Source organism: Rattus norvegicus, chromosome 6, assembly GCF_036323735.1.
Source record: "Rattus norvegicus strain BN/NHsdMcwi chromosome 6, GRCr8, whole genome shotgun sequence".
Classification (NCBI taxonomy): Eukaryota; Metazoa; Chordata; class Mammalia; order Rodentia; family Muridae; genus Rattus; species Rattus norvegicus.
The window spans coordinates 101,084,644-101,099,503 of record NC_086024.1 but is presented as its reverse complement, the minus strand read 5'-3'; the positions used below and the strand labels follow the sequence as shown (position 1 = coordinate 101,099,503).

The window sequence follows — 14,860 nt, the reverse complement described above, 5'->3', positions numbered from 1 at the left end:
TCCACCCATGTCTGCTTGGGTCATTTCTCTTCCTCTTGCCCTTCCAAAGTGCTTTTCTTCTTGAAGACCTTTTTAACAACTCCTGTTGTCACAGACCTCTCTCCTCTGCATTGACCCCATAGGTGTTAGTGCGATTCATCCGGTAACTAATCCAGTATTACTTTATGCGGCATTCCTGTATGTATCAGTCAGGGTTCACCGATATCTTAGGGAAGGGAACTGATAGAACAAAGTGTGTGTGTGTGTGTGTGTGTGTGTGTGTGTGTGTGTGTGTGTGTGTGCAGTTTTCATCAGAGTGGCTTACAGGCTGAAGTCTTTCTGGGTAGTCCAACAGAGGCTGTCTCCCAATCAGAAGGCCAATGATTCAGTAGTTGTTCAGTCCATGGGTCAGCAGTCCCCATCTGTGCGGGTGCTTGGAGCCTAGGCAGCTTCTAGCCATCAGTCTTCACTGGAACTCTGAAGTAGTTCGCCACCAGCAAAGGAATGTCTCGCCAACAGAATAGATTATTTTTGCCAGGGAGAGTGAGGGCAAACAGGCAAAAAGCAGTGTTTCCTTCTTCCATGTCCTTCTGTGTGGGCTGCCATCAGAGGGTGTGGCCCAACCTCAAAAGAGCCAGTCAAGAGAATCCCTCCCAGGCACACGAAGCTGCTGGGTTGATGGCAGATGTAGTCAAGCCAATGGCCACGATTAGTCTGCACTTTATCTCTTAGATGGCTGCAAAACTAGCTTTTAGTGAGTTTGTGTCTGTTTGCTTGAGACAGATCCTTACTGAGGGAGTGTGAACCATGTGTCTTATGTCCCAATGGCCTCTGGGACAGTCCCCTAGAGGTGGTGACTGTCGTGGAAGGATGACTCGTTTCTGTGTGCCGGCACTTTTCTTATATAGCCCTGCTTGTCAGCGGGTAGATGTTTGGGGGTTTCAGTATCGTGGGTACATTTGACTTCAAGCTACACTTTTATAAAGGAGTTGTAAGGAGATACCTGTCACAACACCCTCACAGTAATTCTAGGTCAGAGCTGATTGGGGAAGAAGATGCGTTTTCTGGGGCAGCCCTAACATGTGAGGGGATGCGTGTGGCCCCAACTTGAGAAGTGAGAAAGAAAGAGAAGCAGAGAACGCAGAGACCAAGCTCCAAACCACGGAGGCATGGACCCGTCCATGGTCACCTCCCCTCCCCATTCCTACATGGGCAAGGGCAGGGCTCTAGAAATAAGCATTAACTCCTGCACGGCCTTGCCGAAGCCTTCTTCAGGGTAGATGGTTGGGTCCCTTAGGAACAGCAGGCCTCCTGCACCGTCTGCTCTCTTCCTGCTCGTACTACCATGGTTTCCAGTGCAGCTGGCTCACAGCCACTGGCCTCTCCTGCACTCAGATGGCTCCTGAGTAGTGTCTAGGTCTTGAGGGAGGAATGTGCTGAGCGTGCCAATGTGCAGCCGAATGAACAGCTAATGGAAATTAATCCCCACCCCTGGGCCCTTACTCTGCTTCTGATCATCATTAGCCTCTCGGAATCTTTCCCGTGCCTCAACACTGCAAAGTGTTTCACAGTGCTAGGGATTCTGGGTAATCTCCCCCCACCCTTTAAATTAAGGCAGCCAAGAGGCCATCTGCCGTGCTCCAAGCCTGCAACTCCAGCATCATTGCGTATTGGAAACTGAGGAGGGCTCAGGATGCTTTATGAGACCCCAGTGTTTGTGCCAGCCCAGCACCCTGGAGTTATATTCTGTGTCTCTAGTAGGAGCATGTCCGTTTTCTTTTCCAGGCACAAATTAAACAGAGTTTAGCACCAGGTAGTGAAATCGTTAGAATCTTATGAACAGGAAAATTAGAAGAAAAAAAGAGAGAGACGTTAGCTTTTGAGGGTACTCACCTCTATAGTGGCTAAAACCTTCAGTCCCTTGGTCAAAGGTCCCTTCTACCTTTGACTTAAGAAACAGGTTTAGGGGCCGGAGAGATGGCTCAGCAGTTAAAAGCACTGACTGCTCTTCCAGAGGTCCTGAGTTCAATTCCCAGGAACCACATGGTGGCTTATAACTATCTGTAACGGGATCCAATACCCTCTTCTAGTATTCATAAAGCCAGGGTACTCATATACATAAAATAAAATTTAAGAAAGAAAGAAAGAGGTCTAGGGAAGGCCTTGGGGTATGGATGGAGCAATCCCAGCCCAGCATACCCTAGAATAAAGACAGTTGCATTCTGTCCAGCATAACATCAAAACTTTTTTTTTTTTTTGCTATAACAGCCCTGAATCAAGAAAACCTTCTAATTTGCTGCTGACAGAGGGTACATGGGGATTTCCTTGGCCCAGAGGCCTGGAATGAATGAATGACATGATTTACATTCATTTAAAATCAGAGGAGCACCGCACTCCTCCTCTTCATGGCGGGTTTATTAAAGTACTACCTTAGAAGTGTTTATGTGTGACACATGCACCCATTGAATTCCTTATAGAGTCTGTCTTCTCAGGATAGGGCCCCTCTGGTTTGTCCTTGAAGCCACCTCCACCCAATGCTGAGCACTTCATGGCTGTAACGTAAGCATTCGTTGAATGGCTGAACAGATGAATAAAGACGCTGAGTTCTTAACACTAAAATAGCCACGAGGTAGGAAGGAATTTGATGCAAGCTGCCAGCATCGTGCCCCAGGGGCAGCCCTGGCTTAGCTCCTCTTTTTGCTGTGTTAAGCCTGATATTTAATAATTTAGAAAGCCAGCCCTTCCATGGTTTGTACTCAGTAGAAGGCATAGCTATCCTCCTCTCCCTGTGCTAACAATTCCCTCCTGTGTTCACTCTGCCTGTGACCCACCTACACATTCTTTGTCCGGGGATCTGCAGGCCCCCAGACCCAGACATACTGTGGGGTCAGTTCCCGGCCTCAGTCTTCAAACTCAAGGGCCTGGGAGCCAGTGGTCACACACTGTTCACAAACCCAAATGACGAGGGCTTCGCTGTCTTCTTCTGTCCTGTTGTTTCTTACTTTTTCCTCTTCTTCCTTGCTATGCCTCTCTGCCGTTCTCTACCCTTCATTTTTACAGTTTCTATCCACTCTCAAGCCCTAGCCTGAATTCCCCACCAGTATTGACTTGCACAGAGGTACAAGTAGGTACCCATCTAAGCTGCTTTAGTATGGGCCAGGCGCTGCACAGCCCAACTCCTCTCTGGCTTGTTTTTTTCCACAGCAGGGACTGCTTGAGAGCATACAGTGTGTCATTAGGACTAGCACAGGCTGGCCTGTGACAGAACCGAATAAATGCTTCACTAGTCACCTGCAATAGAGCTACAAAGTGCCTACCGGGCATTGAGCTTCAGAGCTGAGAATGGAGAGGCAAATGTGACAAGCTTCTCTGGGCGCCATGAGCCCATGGTCTTGTAGGAAAGACGTATATTCAACTAATCAGTGACAATGAGAATGCAGGAACACACAGGAGGAGCCCAGGGGGTCAGGAAAGGCCCTCCTGAGATTCCATTTGCCCTGATTTTAAAGGACAAATAGGAATTAAGTGAAGGGCTTGTGGGAGAATGCTAAGAGCAGTCTAGGCAGAGGGAATGGATGGGTGGATGGAGGCAGGGAGGGGTGAATGGATGGATGGTTGATGGAGAGATCGATGGAGCTGGCATTAAAATCTGAATTTAATAGATTTAACAGAATAGTACAGACTGTTCTGCCTGACATTTTCAAACAGGTGGCCGATCAGGGTGTCTTGCTACAATGCAGAGATGATGGTGGTGTTGGTGGTGGAGGAGGTGGAGGTGGAGGAGGTGGAGGTGGAGGTGGTGGTGGTGGAGGTGGTGGTGGTGGTGGAGGAGGTGGTGGAGGTGGAGGTGGTGGTGGTGGAGGAGGAGGTGATGGTGGTGGTGGTGGAGGTGATGGTGGTGGTGGTGGAGGTGGAGTTGGTGGTGGAGGAGGTGGTGGTGGAGGTGGAGTTGGTGGTGGAGGAGGTGGTGGTGGAGGTGGAGTTGGTGGTGGAGGAGGTGGAGTTGGTGGTGGAGGTGGTGGTGGTGGTGGTGGAGGAGGTGATGGTGGTGGTGGAGGAGGTGATGGTGGTGGTGGTGGAGGTGGTGGTGGTGGTGGAGGTAGAGGTGGTGGAGGAGGTGGAGGTGGAGGTGGTGGTGGTGGAGGTAGAGGTGGTGGAGGAGGTGGAGGTGGAGGTGGTGGTGGTGGAGGTGGAGTTGGTGGTGGAGGAGGTGGAGGTGGAGGTGGAGCTGGTGGTGGAGGAGGTGATGGTGGTGGTGGAGGAGGTGGTGGTGGAGGTGGTGGTGGAGGAGGTGATGGTGGTGGTGGTGGAGGTAGAGGTGGTGGAGGAGGTGGAGGTGGAGCTGGTGGAGGTGGTGGAGGTGGAGATGGTGGTGGTGGTGGAGTTGGTGGAGGTGGAGGTGGAGGTGGAGATGGTGGTGGTGGTGGAGTTGGTGGAGGTGGAGGTGGAGGTGGAGGTGCTGGGGATGGAGGTGGAGGTGATGGCCACACCACTTCCTTAGTTCTGATGGCCTGTGGTCCCCAAGAATGGGAAGGCAAATGAGACAGACTTGCAAGGTTGGCACATACTCCCAGAAATGGGGGGTGGGGGGATGGCTACAGCAGCCTCCTCTGCCAGGCCAAGGTGACTCTAGAATTACAGAGAAGCCCTGCAGCTCCATGTTGCACCAGCCTTCCCAGCCCGGGCGCTCACCCCAGCGCTTCTCTCACCCAGATGAGCGGGAAGTGGTTCAGAAGAAAACCTTTACGAAATGGGTGAACTCCCACCTGGCTCGAGTGTCCTGCCGCATCAGCGATCTCTACAAGGACCTGCGGGATGGACGCATGCTCATCAAGCTGCTGGAGGTGCTCTCCGGAGAGATGCTGGTAAGGCCCTCATCTGCGCCAGGCCCCTCCCAGCCTGTGGCTGGTGCCGTCAACACCTCTTGAGGAAAGGCCTTTTCTAGAGCAAAGTGGGTTCCCTTGACTTGCCAGAGTTTCTCCATGTTCTTCTTCAAGGGTCTGGGTGGTTGACTGGGTCTCTGACTTCTTCCCAGAACTTCTCGCCCCTTCTGACCACTCCCACCCCTTCAGGCTCATTCCAGAGGCTATGCAGAGCTCTGCCTTTCTCACTGGACTCTGGGTTTCTGGAGCTGGGATGCGTGGGCCTAGATATATGAAGCTGTTAGAGAAATTTGCATTCCTCTTAGAACGGAGAGGAGGGGGGGAGAAAGTTTGCTGTGTGCTTTGCCACAGGTCCAGGTGGAAACCCAAGGGGGGCTCTCGGTTGTCCCTGCTCAGCACTGTGGTAGGTGAGGGTACATGCTTTGTTCTGCCACTTGCTTTGTGGCCTTGGGCCTATGAGGCAGGGTCTTCTTTGCCTTCCACTTCCTCCGTGTATAGACTGAGGCATTGTGAGATGGGGTTTGAATGAAAAGTGTTCTGCTTCTGCCTTTTCAGTTCTAGGCTGCAGTTCCTGCCTTTTAGCTCACACTGAAACTCCACTTGAAAGAGTTGCCCTGGGGATCCCTTTTGTAGATAGTTAGGGGACACAGGTAAAGCACCTGATGACCTGAGTCCAGCCCTCAGAATGCACATAAAGCAAGGTGGGATGTATGCTTTCGTACCCCCTGCACTGAGGAGGAGGATATAGGAATCTGGGGACTCCCTGCCCAGCCTGTCTAGCCTCCTTGGCAGGTTCCAGACCAGTTAGAGCCAGTCTTAAAAAATCCAAACTCAAACAAAGTTGTGAGCAGTGACTGAAGGACACCCGAGGTGGTCCTCAGATACACACCTACATATCTGCACACACACCCACACACACACACACACACACACACACACACACACGCACGCACGCACGCACGCACGCATGCACGCACTAGCACTAATAGTAAGCCCCTTGGATTCTGGCTGGGGCATTCAGGGGTGGAAGGTTTGTTAGGGATGGGACCACTGTTAATCACCAATCTAAAAGCCTTCCTACCACTCACTAGCAGAACCGTGCCTGGTTCACAGCAAATACTCAGTTCACTGTCTGTTACTGGGTTACTGAGTGTGACTGTCACTTAGCACCCACAGAAGCTGCGTCAGATCCAGAAGGGCTCTCATGAAGCCTGGCTGAATGCTTGGTACAGAAACCACCTGAATTTTGCTAAAAGGGAGGCGTTGCTGGAGGGATGTCTGAGAAGTTAGGGACCAGCTACCCTTTAAGAGGACCTGGATTCAATTCCAGTGCCCAGATGGCAACCTATAGCACCAGTTCCAGGGGATGTCCTTCCCTGGCCTCCATGGCCACTGCATGCACATGGTGTGCTGATGTATATGCAATGCACCCATAAACATAACATTGAAAATAAATAAATGTAAAAAAGAAAAGTGTCAGGAGTGACTGTGGAATCTGGAACTTGGCCAGGAGGGTGAAGGCTAGAGTGGATGGCATCAGCTGGAACAGGGTGCAGCCACCTCTGGTGTGACTGTGAAGTCCCTTCATGCCCATGATGCCATGCTGTCCCTTAGCCAAGGCCGACCAAGGGCAAGATGCGCATCCACTGCCTGGAGAACGTGGACAAAGCCCTGCAGTTCCTCAAGGAGCAGCGCGTGCACCTGGAAAACATGGGCTCCCACGACATCGTGGATGGCAACCACCGCCTGGTCCTGGGCCTCATCTGGACGATTATCCTCCGATTCCAGGTGGGTCCTGTGTGTAGGAGAAGTTGGGGGGCGGGACCTTGACTTGTAGCTAGGATACCGTCTGCTGCAGGGCCTGAGTTTTGTCTCCTGGCCCTCTGTGTGTAACTCCTTAGTGTATGAAATAATCAGAAATTGCAAAAATTGTACAGAAAAAATAATCTCCCTTTATACTTTTTAAGCCAGAAACGTTTTCTCCTTTGAGATTCAAGACTCTCTCCTTCACCCTTCCCCTAGACCGTAGGAAGCGATACTGTCCACATTCAAGGGATGTCTTCTTCCCATAGTTAACTATATTTGGACACACCCTCACAGACATACCCAGTAGAGTGTGCTTTCCCAGTCTGATAGCCACGGCTCAGTACAATCAAGTTAGCAATACCAGCATTCGTGCTGTTGTCCCACCCTAAGAGCACATACCATCAGAGGAAGACATGAGGATGTCTTACTGTCAGGCCTCAAACTCCTGCACAGGTATCTGATTAACGTCGTTCCCCCTGATACTGGGTGCATCTCTATGCCATTCTGGTTGACTGAGGCAGAGAAGTAGGCAACTGGGACCCAAGACCTTAGGGTGTGGGGATGCCATGGAGATGAGTGCTACAGATATATGGAGGACACAGGGAGATCCCAACCCCCGTGCAGGAAAGCAGGGAGGCATAGAGCCGGATACAGGTCTGCTCTTCTCTTTCTTCCTTTGCCACTCGCAGATTCAAGACATTGTTGTCCAAACTCAAGAAGGTCGGGAGACACGCTCAGCCAAGGATGCTCTGCTTCTGTGGTGCCAGATGAAGACAGCCGGGTGTGTATGCCCTGGAAACCCGCCATACCCTGTTTCCCATTGGCTCCTTGCTTCCCCTAGGACAGTGTTCTCAATGATCCTGATGCCGTGACCCTTTAATACCCAGTCATGTTGTGGTGACCCCCAATCATAAATTATTTTCATTGCTACTTCATAACTGTAATTTTGCTACTGTTATGAATCACAGTGTAAATGTCTCATGCAAAAACTCTGATATTCGACCCCTGGGAAAGGGTTGTTCATTCCTGGTAAGGCGTCACGACCCACAGGTTGAGAACCTCTGCCATAGAGACTGCCATCCCCAACGGGGCATCAGACACCAGTACCCCAGAACTATTGCAGGCTTAGTGCAGCTAATTCAAGTCTGTCTTGACCCGATTCTTAGGCCTGAAATTCAGGATTCCTTTCCAAAGTCACTGTGGTCAGACTCTGGAACCTGTTGAGTTATGAGCCACAGTTTACGGGAGTATCTTTGTGTGACTTATCGATGTGCTCTTACGTTGAAGCAGCTCCAGTGGGGCAGGCCTGTTCCTCTACTAGCACTTGGAACCTCAGCTCAGACGCCCACTTGTTTGGGGCCTCAAAAGAATTTGTTTCTTAGTCTTAATGTTTCTCTTAATGCAGCTACCCCCAAGTCAACGTAACCAACTTCACCTCCAGCTGGAAGGACGGCCTGGCCTTCAATGCCCTAATTCATAAACACCGGTACGGGGACCCCTGGGGCTGGGGAAAGATTTGAGACCTTGCATGTAACTAGAGGGCAAGAGGTGTACCTCTGCTGACTCTCCTGTTACCCTGGGCCCTCTGGCTTCCCTCGATTTCCCATCATGCTGCTGCCCTCTTCCAAGCTCACAGCTCCCCTGCCTCTTGCTCTCGTGTCTCATTTCTCTCGCCTTCCCAACTCCCTACATCTGTCTAGCATCCTTGCTTTACGTTGCAACTGTCCGTGCCTAGGACCCCATGGCCACGCCATCTTAACAATCAGCTCTTGTCCTCAGGCCTGACCTCATTGACTTTGACAAGCTAAAGGACTCCAATGCCCGGCATAACTTGGAGCACGCATTTGATGTGGCCGAGCGTCAGCTGGGCATCATCCCACTCCTTGACCCCGAAGGTGAGCCACACTCGCTTTACCATTCCGCCGCAGTCAAGTGGACTCCTTCCCAGGGCTGGTCCAGGTGCCTGGCAAGCTACGGGGACAGAGACGTTGGGGTTAGGCCAGGGCCCTGCTCGTCTCCTTAGTGGTGGTAGGTTTTCTGCAGACACCTGACTTGTGGGGAGGATCCTTGAGGGGTTTGGCTAACCTTCATTCTGTGTTTGTATATTATTGTTCTGACGTGGATTCCGGCACTGTCTGAAATCAGCGGCCTCCATGCACTTCTTTCTCCTTGCTATGTAGCAGAAGCTGTCCTTGAACTCCTGACCATCCGGCCTCTGCTCCTACACCTAGCTACTCCTTTATTTCATACCGTTAGAAGTTGTCGTTTGATATGCACGGTTGAACTTCATGACAGAGGAAGTGGGGCTAAATGCTTAAAACATGACCTTCCTGGGCTCCAGTTTTGGTGCTGAGAATGTCCTGTCTCCCTCTTACAGATGTCTTCACAGAAAACCCAGACGAGAAGTCCATCATCACCTACGTGGTAGCATTTTACCACTACTTCTCCAAGATGAAGGTGCTAGCGGTGGAGGGCAAGAGAGTCGGCAAGGTACCGAGCTATGCAGTCAGCACACCAGTACTCTTCTCTGTTGTCAGCCTAGGCCCTGAGTGTGGTCTCCCTGTCCATCCTGAAAGCTTTGGGTTTGGGCCCCCAGCTGCAGTTTGGTGTGCAGGACTCCTGCTCCTCAGCTCCTCCAAAGTTCCCTGAGCTGACTCCAAAGAATATTGTTGTCTGTCCTGACGGGCTACAGTCCCATGTCTGACCATGTGTCTAGAGACCTGTGTCTCCAAAACTCACACACCCACAAGCACCACACGCTCTTAATTTGTTTTGTTGATTGTGACATCAGACCCTGAGGGCTTCCACAGTATACTAAGAGCATGACCCCTGTGCAAGTCTGATTTATATTTCCCCCGCTGCTTCTCAAGAGTAGAGAGGCTTCCGTCCATCTCTGCATGCCTCGCTTGTGTTTTGCAAAAGCTGCCCAGATAACCTTGATTCCTAATGAAGTTTGAGATGCAGCACTGGCCCCTCTAGGGCTCTGCAAACTTACTGATCTTCTATAGGATTGAAGGAGGGGGATGCTATCACCGAAACTCATCACCACAGTGCAGGAGAGGGCCGCACACATGTCTCCTCCATTCCCTTAGCAATGTGGGGTCTCAGGGAACAAACCCAACCTAGAACTTGAGAGAGAAGCAGGAGCCCCAGTGTAGTTCACACTGATGGTAGGGCTCATTGTCAACATTGTTGGTGACATTTCCCTTCTGATGAAAATGAGTAACAAGACTATTCCCTAGGTCATTGACCATGCCATTGAGACTGAGAAGATGATTGAAAAGTACAGTGGGCTAGCCTCAGACCTGCTCACCTGGATTGAGCAAACCATTAGCGTCCTGAACAGCCGCAAGTTTGCCAACTCATTGAGTGGCGTCCAGCAGCAGCTACAGGCCTTCAGCACCTACCGCACTGTGGAGAAGCCACCCAAGTAAGGCTCTGGCACTCAGGAGTGCAATCAGTCCTTAGGGGGCTGAAAAAGTCAAGAGCTGAGGGTTGTGTCCTATGAGGTGTATCTACGAGGCACAGCCTTGAGTTCTAAAGCAGGACATCTGTCACCTGCTTCATGTCCTACTTGGCCACCCCACTTCCATGCCATCCAGCTTACTGACACTGATGAGTAACTTTTGCTCATAGAGAAAGAAAATGCTTTTCTAGGCTCCCAAGTCCAACTGGGGAGCCATCTCAGGCTTCTTTGGAGAGCCAGTACTGGATAACTCCTCCTAGTAAGTCTGTCCCCATTTCAGAGCACAGCCTCTGTATTATTAGCCCCCAAGTGCCCTACATGGGGCCTTGTGATCATCAGGTATATCCATCTTTCTCCATCCCACCTGTCACTTAGCAAAGCATTAAGCCTGCTTCTCAGGAGCTCTGCCTGGCCCCACCACACATGCACATGTGCACATGGAACCATCCACACACTTGTGCATACATGTATAATGAACATAAGCACATACATGTACAACCACACATAGTTATACAGGCATGTATGGATATAGCCATGCATAAATGCTCTCACAAAAATTCACAACTATGTAACACATGTACATGAACACATGCACGTGTGGTGCACATAGGAATGCAGCCACACATATGCATGCATTTGCAAATATGCACACATGCATATATAACCAGGAATTCCAGGCTCTCTGCTGTTAGCTGTCTACCTCTGAAAAGAGGCTTCTAGTTCATCGGTGACGCCCTCAGTTTCTTTCTACCCTACTCGTCTCTCTCTCTGTCTCTATTCAAGTCTCTCAAACAGGGAAACATGAGACACCTAGCCCAGGATGTTCTGTAACCCTGGATCGGGTTTCTGGTCTGACACTAACCCACTTTTAAAGTCCTAAATTCAAAACTGATACCATCAAGACCGGTATACAAAGGTGTTAGCTCTTGGCTGTACCGATACAGTGCCTAAGGCCCCTGAAGGGCTTCAGAGCACTGAGGTATGTTAGGCTGGGCACACAGCTGATTCCTCGGTGCTGTGCTCAAGGGTAGAAGTGAATGGACTCTTGGTACATGAAGAAATGTGAAAGTTACCATTACTTGGACCATGTCCTCTAGACCCTATCTGGCCCTTGAGCACATCTGGTCTGTAGGACTTGAAGAATCAGCTCTTTGAGACTTGGGAAAAAATTGCTTTCCATGCAGTATGTTCTTGTGTAGATCCTGCCTCTTCTAAGGTTTTATGGACTAAATCAATGTGTCTGACAAGCCTTCCTTTGTAGGACAGAAAGGGTTTTCTTTGTGTGGGTTGGAGTTACCAGAACATTCCGGTTAGCAAATCCTTACGGAAGCAAATGAATGCTCTGGTAGCCGTTGCATTTTCTCTGAATTGAGTTGTAAAGGTGCAGATTCTTACCAACCCCTGCCAGTGAGTGTCAGATGTCTTAGCAGGAAAGCGGGCCTATCTTGTCCCTGTCCTTGTCTTTAAGGACATGTGCTTTGCTTTCCAAGACCCACGATGTCAGGGTCTCCATGTTGACTTCACCAAAGAGTTTGTCTTTGGGGACCTCAGTACCAGTATCCCAAATTCTCTTCCCTACAGGTTTCAAGAGAAGGGGAATCTGGAAGTCCTCCTGTTCACTATCCAATCCCGAATGAGAGCCAACAATCAGAAAGTGTACACGCCCCACGATGGGAAGCTAGTGTCTGACATCAACAGGGTACTGTGACAGTTTCAATGGCCCATCTGAGATGGGGAGATGGGGTGGCCACTGAGCAGGGCCAGACCTGGTCACTTTATTTGGCATTAATTACGTGCTGGCTATTTAGGGGAGTCATCTGAACATCTCTAAAGAGGTCAGACTCTACCCCCTGCCCTTCACATTCTGGTCTCTTTAGGCACTCAAAATCATTCTTTGGGGCCGTTTTCGGTAGCCTGTCCTCTACGAAACCTTGAGTTTGTCTTTGAGTCTAGAATGTTAATTTCTTATGACAAGGGAAGTGCTGTGTGGTGTTTCAGAGGTTTGGAGCCGTAGCACCATCTGGAAGCTCTAATAGAACAGAGGTGGCTATTTAGCCGCCAAGGATTTGCTGAGCACCTACAGAGGTGGAAACCATTATATTATTAAGCCAATGTCTGAGGCAGGCTTAGGAAAGTGAACCTGGGAGGTCTTTGACTGGTCTGGCCCAGACAAATACCAAAGGACTGATACTAAACTTGAATCTGCCACCTCCTTACCCCATAGTGGCAGGACCTCCCTAGATTCATACATCCAGTGTCAGGTGAAAGAGAGACAACCCCAAGAGCACATACTCTTCCTGTTCCCCAAGAATTCTCTGCCTCATGCAGGCCTGGGAGAGCCTAGAGGAAGCAGAATACCAAAGGGAGCTGGCCCTGAGGAGCGAGCTCATTCGGCAGGAGAAACTGGAGCAGCTGGCGCGGCGCTTCGACCGTAAGGCAGCCATGAGAGAGACGTGGCTCAACGAAAACCAGCGCCTGGTGACCCAGGTAAGGGGCACAGCTTGGCGAAGGGGGGAAGTGCTGTCGACCACTGCTCTTGATGGAATTGGAGCCCAAGCCAGTCTCAGCAGCAGCTAAATCAACCTCTTCTCAGCCTTGCGGTGCCCATCTGGATCAAAGCTACATCTGAAGAGAAAACCTCAGGATTTAAGTCTCTCTCTGCCTCTCTTTCTAGCTCATGCTCTCATTGGAGGTCCAACCCTGGACCTTGAAAAATACAAAGCAAGTGTCCCACCACTGAGTTACACTCCCAGCCCATACAAAGTCTCCTCTTTCAGAGTCTCACATACTAGAACAAGGCTCCCAAAGTATCTTGTGTTGGCTGTAGCATCAATAGACCCAAGAGTCAGAGTTGACATTATGGTTCTTCTCTGGAAACGGTTAAATCAGAGGTACTGGTGAGATATTCAGAAACTCCGCCTTGGGCTAGAGGCAGCAGGGGACAGCAGAGGTAACACCTTTTGGTTTCTTGGCCCCCCAGGCCTGGGACATATTTCACTGGCTAACAGTGAACCCCAGGGCTGATTCTCCATCAGAGCATCTGTTCCCTCCCACTTAGAGCTCAGAATCAAATTAAATTCTGTCTGTTAAGGGGGTAGCGAGTGCTCTAAGAGCATTGGAGAGCGTGCGTGTGCCCCAGATAGTGTGGGGGTAAACCATCTGTTTGCAGTGATGTGTTATCCTGGTGTAGGCAGCCCCTCCTGCCCAGGATGGACAGATCCTCTCAAGACGCGGTGGGAGGACTCAGCAGACCCCCAGAGGAGTCTGTAACGACACACCTGCATGTGTGTTGCAGAGAGTAATTGGAGGTGTTTAGAGGTACTTGTGAGACACTGAGACACTCTTCTCTGAGGAGAAAGGCAGCTGAGACGTCTCCTTTGTAGAAATGTACTTTTCCCACCTGGCAGCCCTGTTTCAGGGATCCACCACTTCCGAGCCACGGGAGTCTGACTGAGCTGCTATTTTGTTCACTGTTTTTCCCTGTCCTTGGGGGCAGGATAACTTCGGGTATGACCTGGCAGCTGTGGAGGCCGCCAAGAAGAAGCACGAAGCCATTGAGACCGACACGGCTGCCTATGAGGAGCGGGTGAAGGCACTGGAGGACCTGGCCCAGGAGCTGGAGAAGGAGAATTACCATGACCAGAAGCGCATCAGTGCCAGGAAGAACAATATCCTCCGTCTGTGGAGCTACCTGCAGGAGCTGCTGCGATCCCGGCGACAGCGGCTCGAGGCCACCCTGGCACTGCAGAAGCTCTTCCAGGACATGCTGCACAGTATCGACTGGATGGATGAGATCAAGGTGGGCCCCGAGGCTGCCCACCCCACACCCCACTCTGTAGTCAGCACGTGCTTCCTTAAACACCCGCCTCCAGTCCCGTCTCTAAATCACAATGGAGAAAGGCCAAAAATATCACTAGCCCATGTTCACAATGTTCCCAGTAACCCAGGAATCGTGGGTTAGTGGTCACACAAGCATCAACCTACAGGGATTAGAAAGGGATGGAATCCCACAGGATCAGGCACTGAGTAATTGGGCTTTGACTCTGGTTAGAATCTAGACCCTTCTGCACGGGGAAACCAGAGAAGTCTGGATCCTCTCCCTCTGCTGCAGGAGGTCTTGGGTGAAAATAAGCGTAAAATTGACCACAAGCTTTCTAAAAATAAACATGCCCAGGCGCTAGACCTTGAAACGGATGATGCAGATGAGTTGAAGTTTGAGGCTTTGTAGGACATGGCATGGAAGATTCCAGAGGGCACCCTTTTGTAGGAAACCCTACTCTGTAGCATCTCTGGTCACAAGCAGCAGTGACCTTCCTACTGTATCGGCGTCTCCCTGGCTAAGATACATGCACACACCCTAAGGAGGTGGCCTCTGTCTTCACTTGCCCTTGTCCCTCCATCACCAGGCGCACATCTTGTCTGCTGAATTTGGGAAGCACTTGTTAGAGGTTGAAGACCTGCTACAGAAACACAAGCTAATGGAAGCCGACATTGCTATCCAAGGGGACAAAGTGAAGACCATCACCGCGGCCACCCTGCAGTTCACTGAGGGGAAAGGTGAGGCAAAGGGTGTTCACTCTGTTGAGGCCTCTGATGCTGGAACCCATCCTCTGGCCCCTTGCCCACCTTGGGTAAATCTGGAGCCATCTTGAGAATTCTGCCTCTTCTGTCAGATGATGGTGTGCAGAGCTTGAGGGGTAACAGCGCTCTCCCGAGGGCAGGCTGT

General features: G+C 50.8%; 1 protein-coding gene across 4 annotated transcripts in view; it reads left to right on the top strand.

The window, feature by feature from the left end:
• Sptb (spectrin, beta, erythrocytic) overlaps positions 1–14,860 on the top strand; it is a 126,878-nt gene that overhangs the window by 70,886 nt on the left and 41,132 nt on the right. For all 4 annotated transcript variants that reach the window (XM_006240244.5, XM_017594143.3, XM_017594142.3 and 1 more), the window contains 11 exons: positions 4,693–4,844; positions 6,477–6,650; positions 7,358–7,449; positions 8,074–8,154; positions 8,448–8,563; positions 9,046–9,158; positions 9,911–10,098; positions 11,716–11,833; positions 12,463–12,621; positions 13,631–13,933; positions 14,541–14,691. In XM_006240244.5, the coding sequence (XP_006240306.1) occupies positions 4,693–4,844; positions 6,477–6,650; positions 7,358–7,449; positions 8,074–8,154; positions 8,448–8,563; positions 9,046–9,158; positions 9,911–10,098; positions 11,716–11,833; positions 12,463–12,621; positions 13,631–13,933; positions 14,541–14,691 (1,647 nt within the window). The remainder of the gene's footprint in view (positions 1–4,692; positions 4,845–6,476; positions 6,651–7,357; positions 7,450–8,073; positions 8,155–8,447; positions 8,564–9,045; positions 9,159–9,910; positions 10,099–11,715; positions 11,834–12,462; positions 12,622–13,630; positions 13,934–14,540; positions 14,692–14,860) is intronic.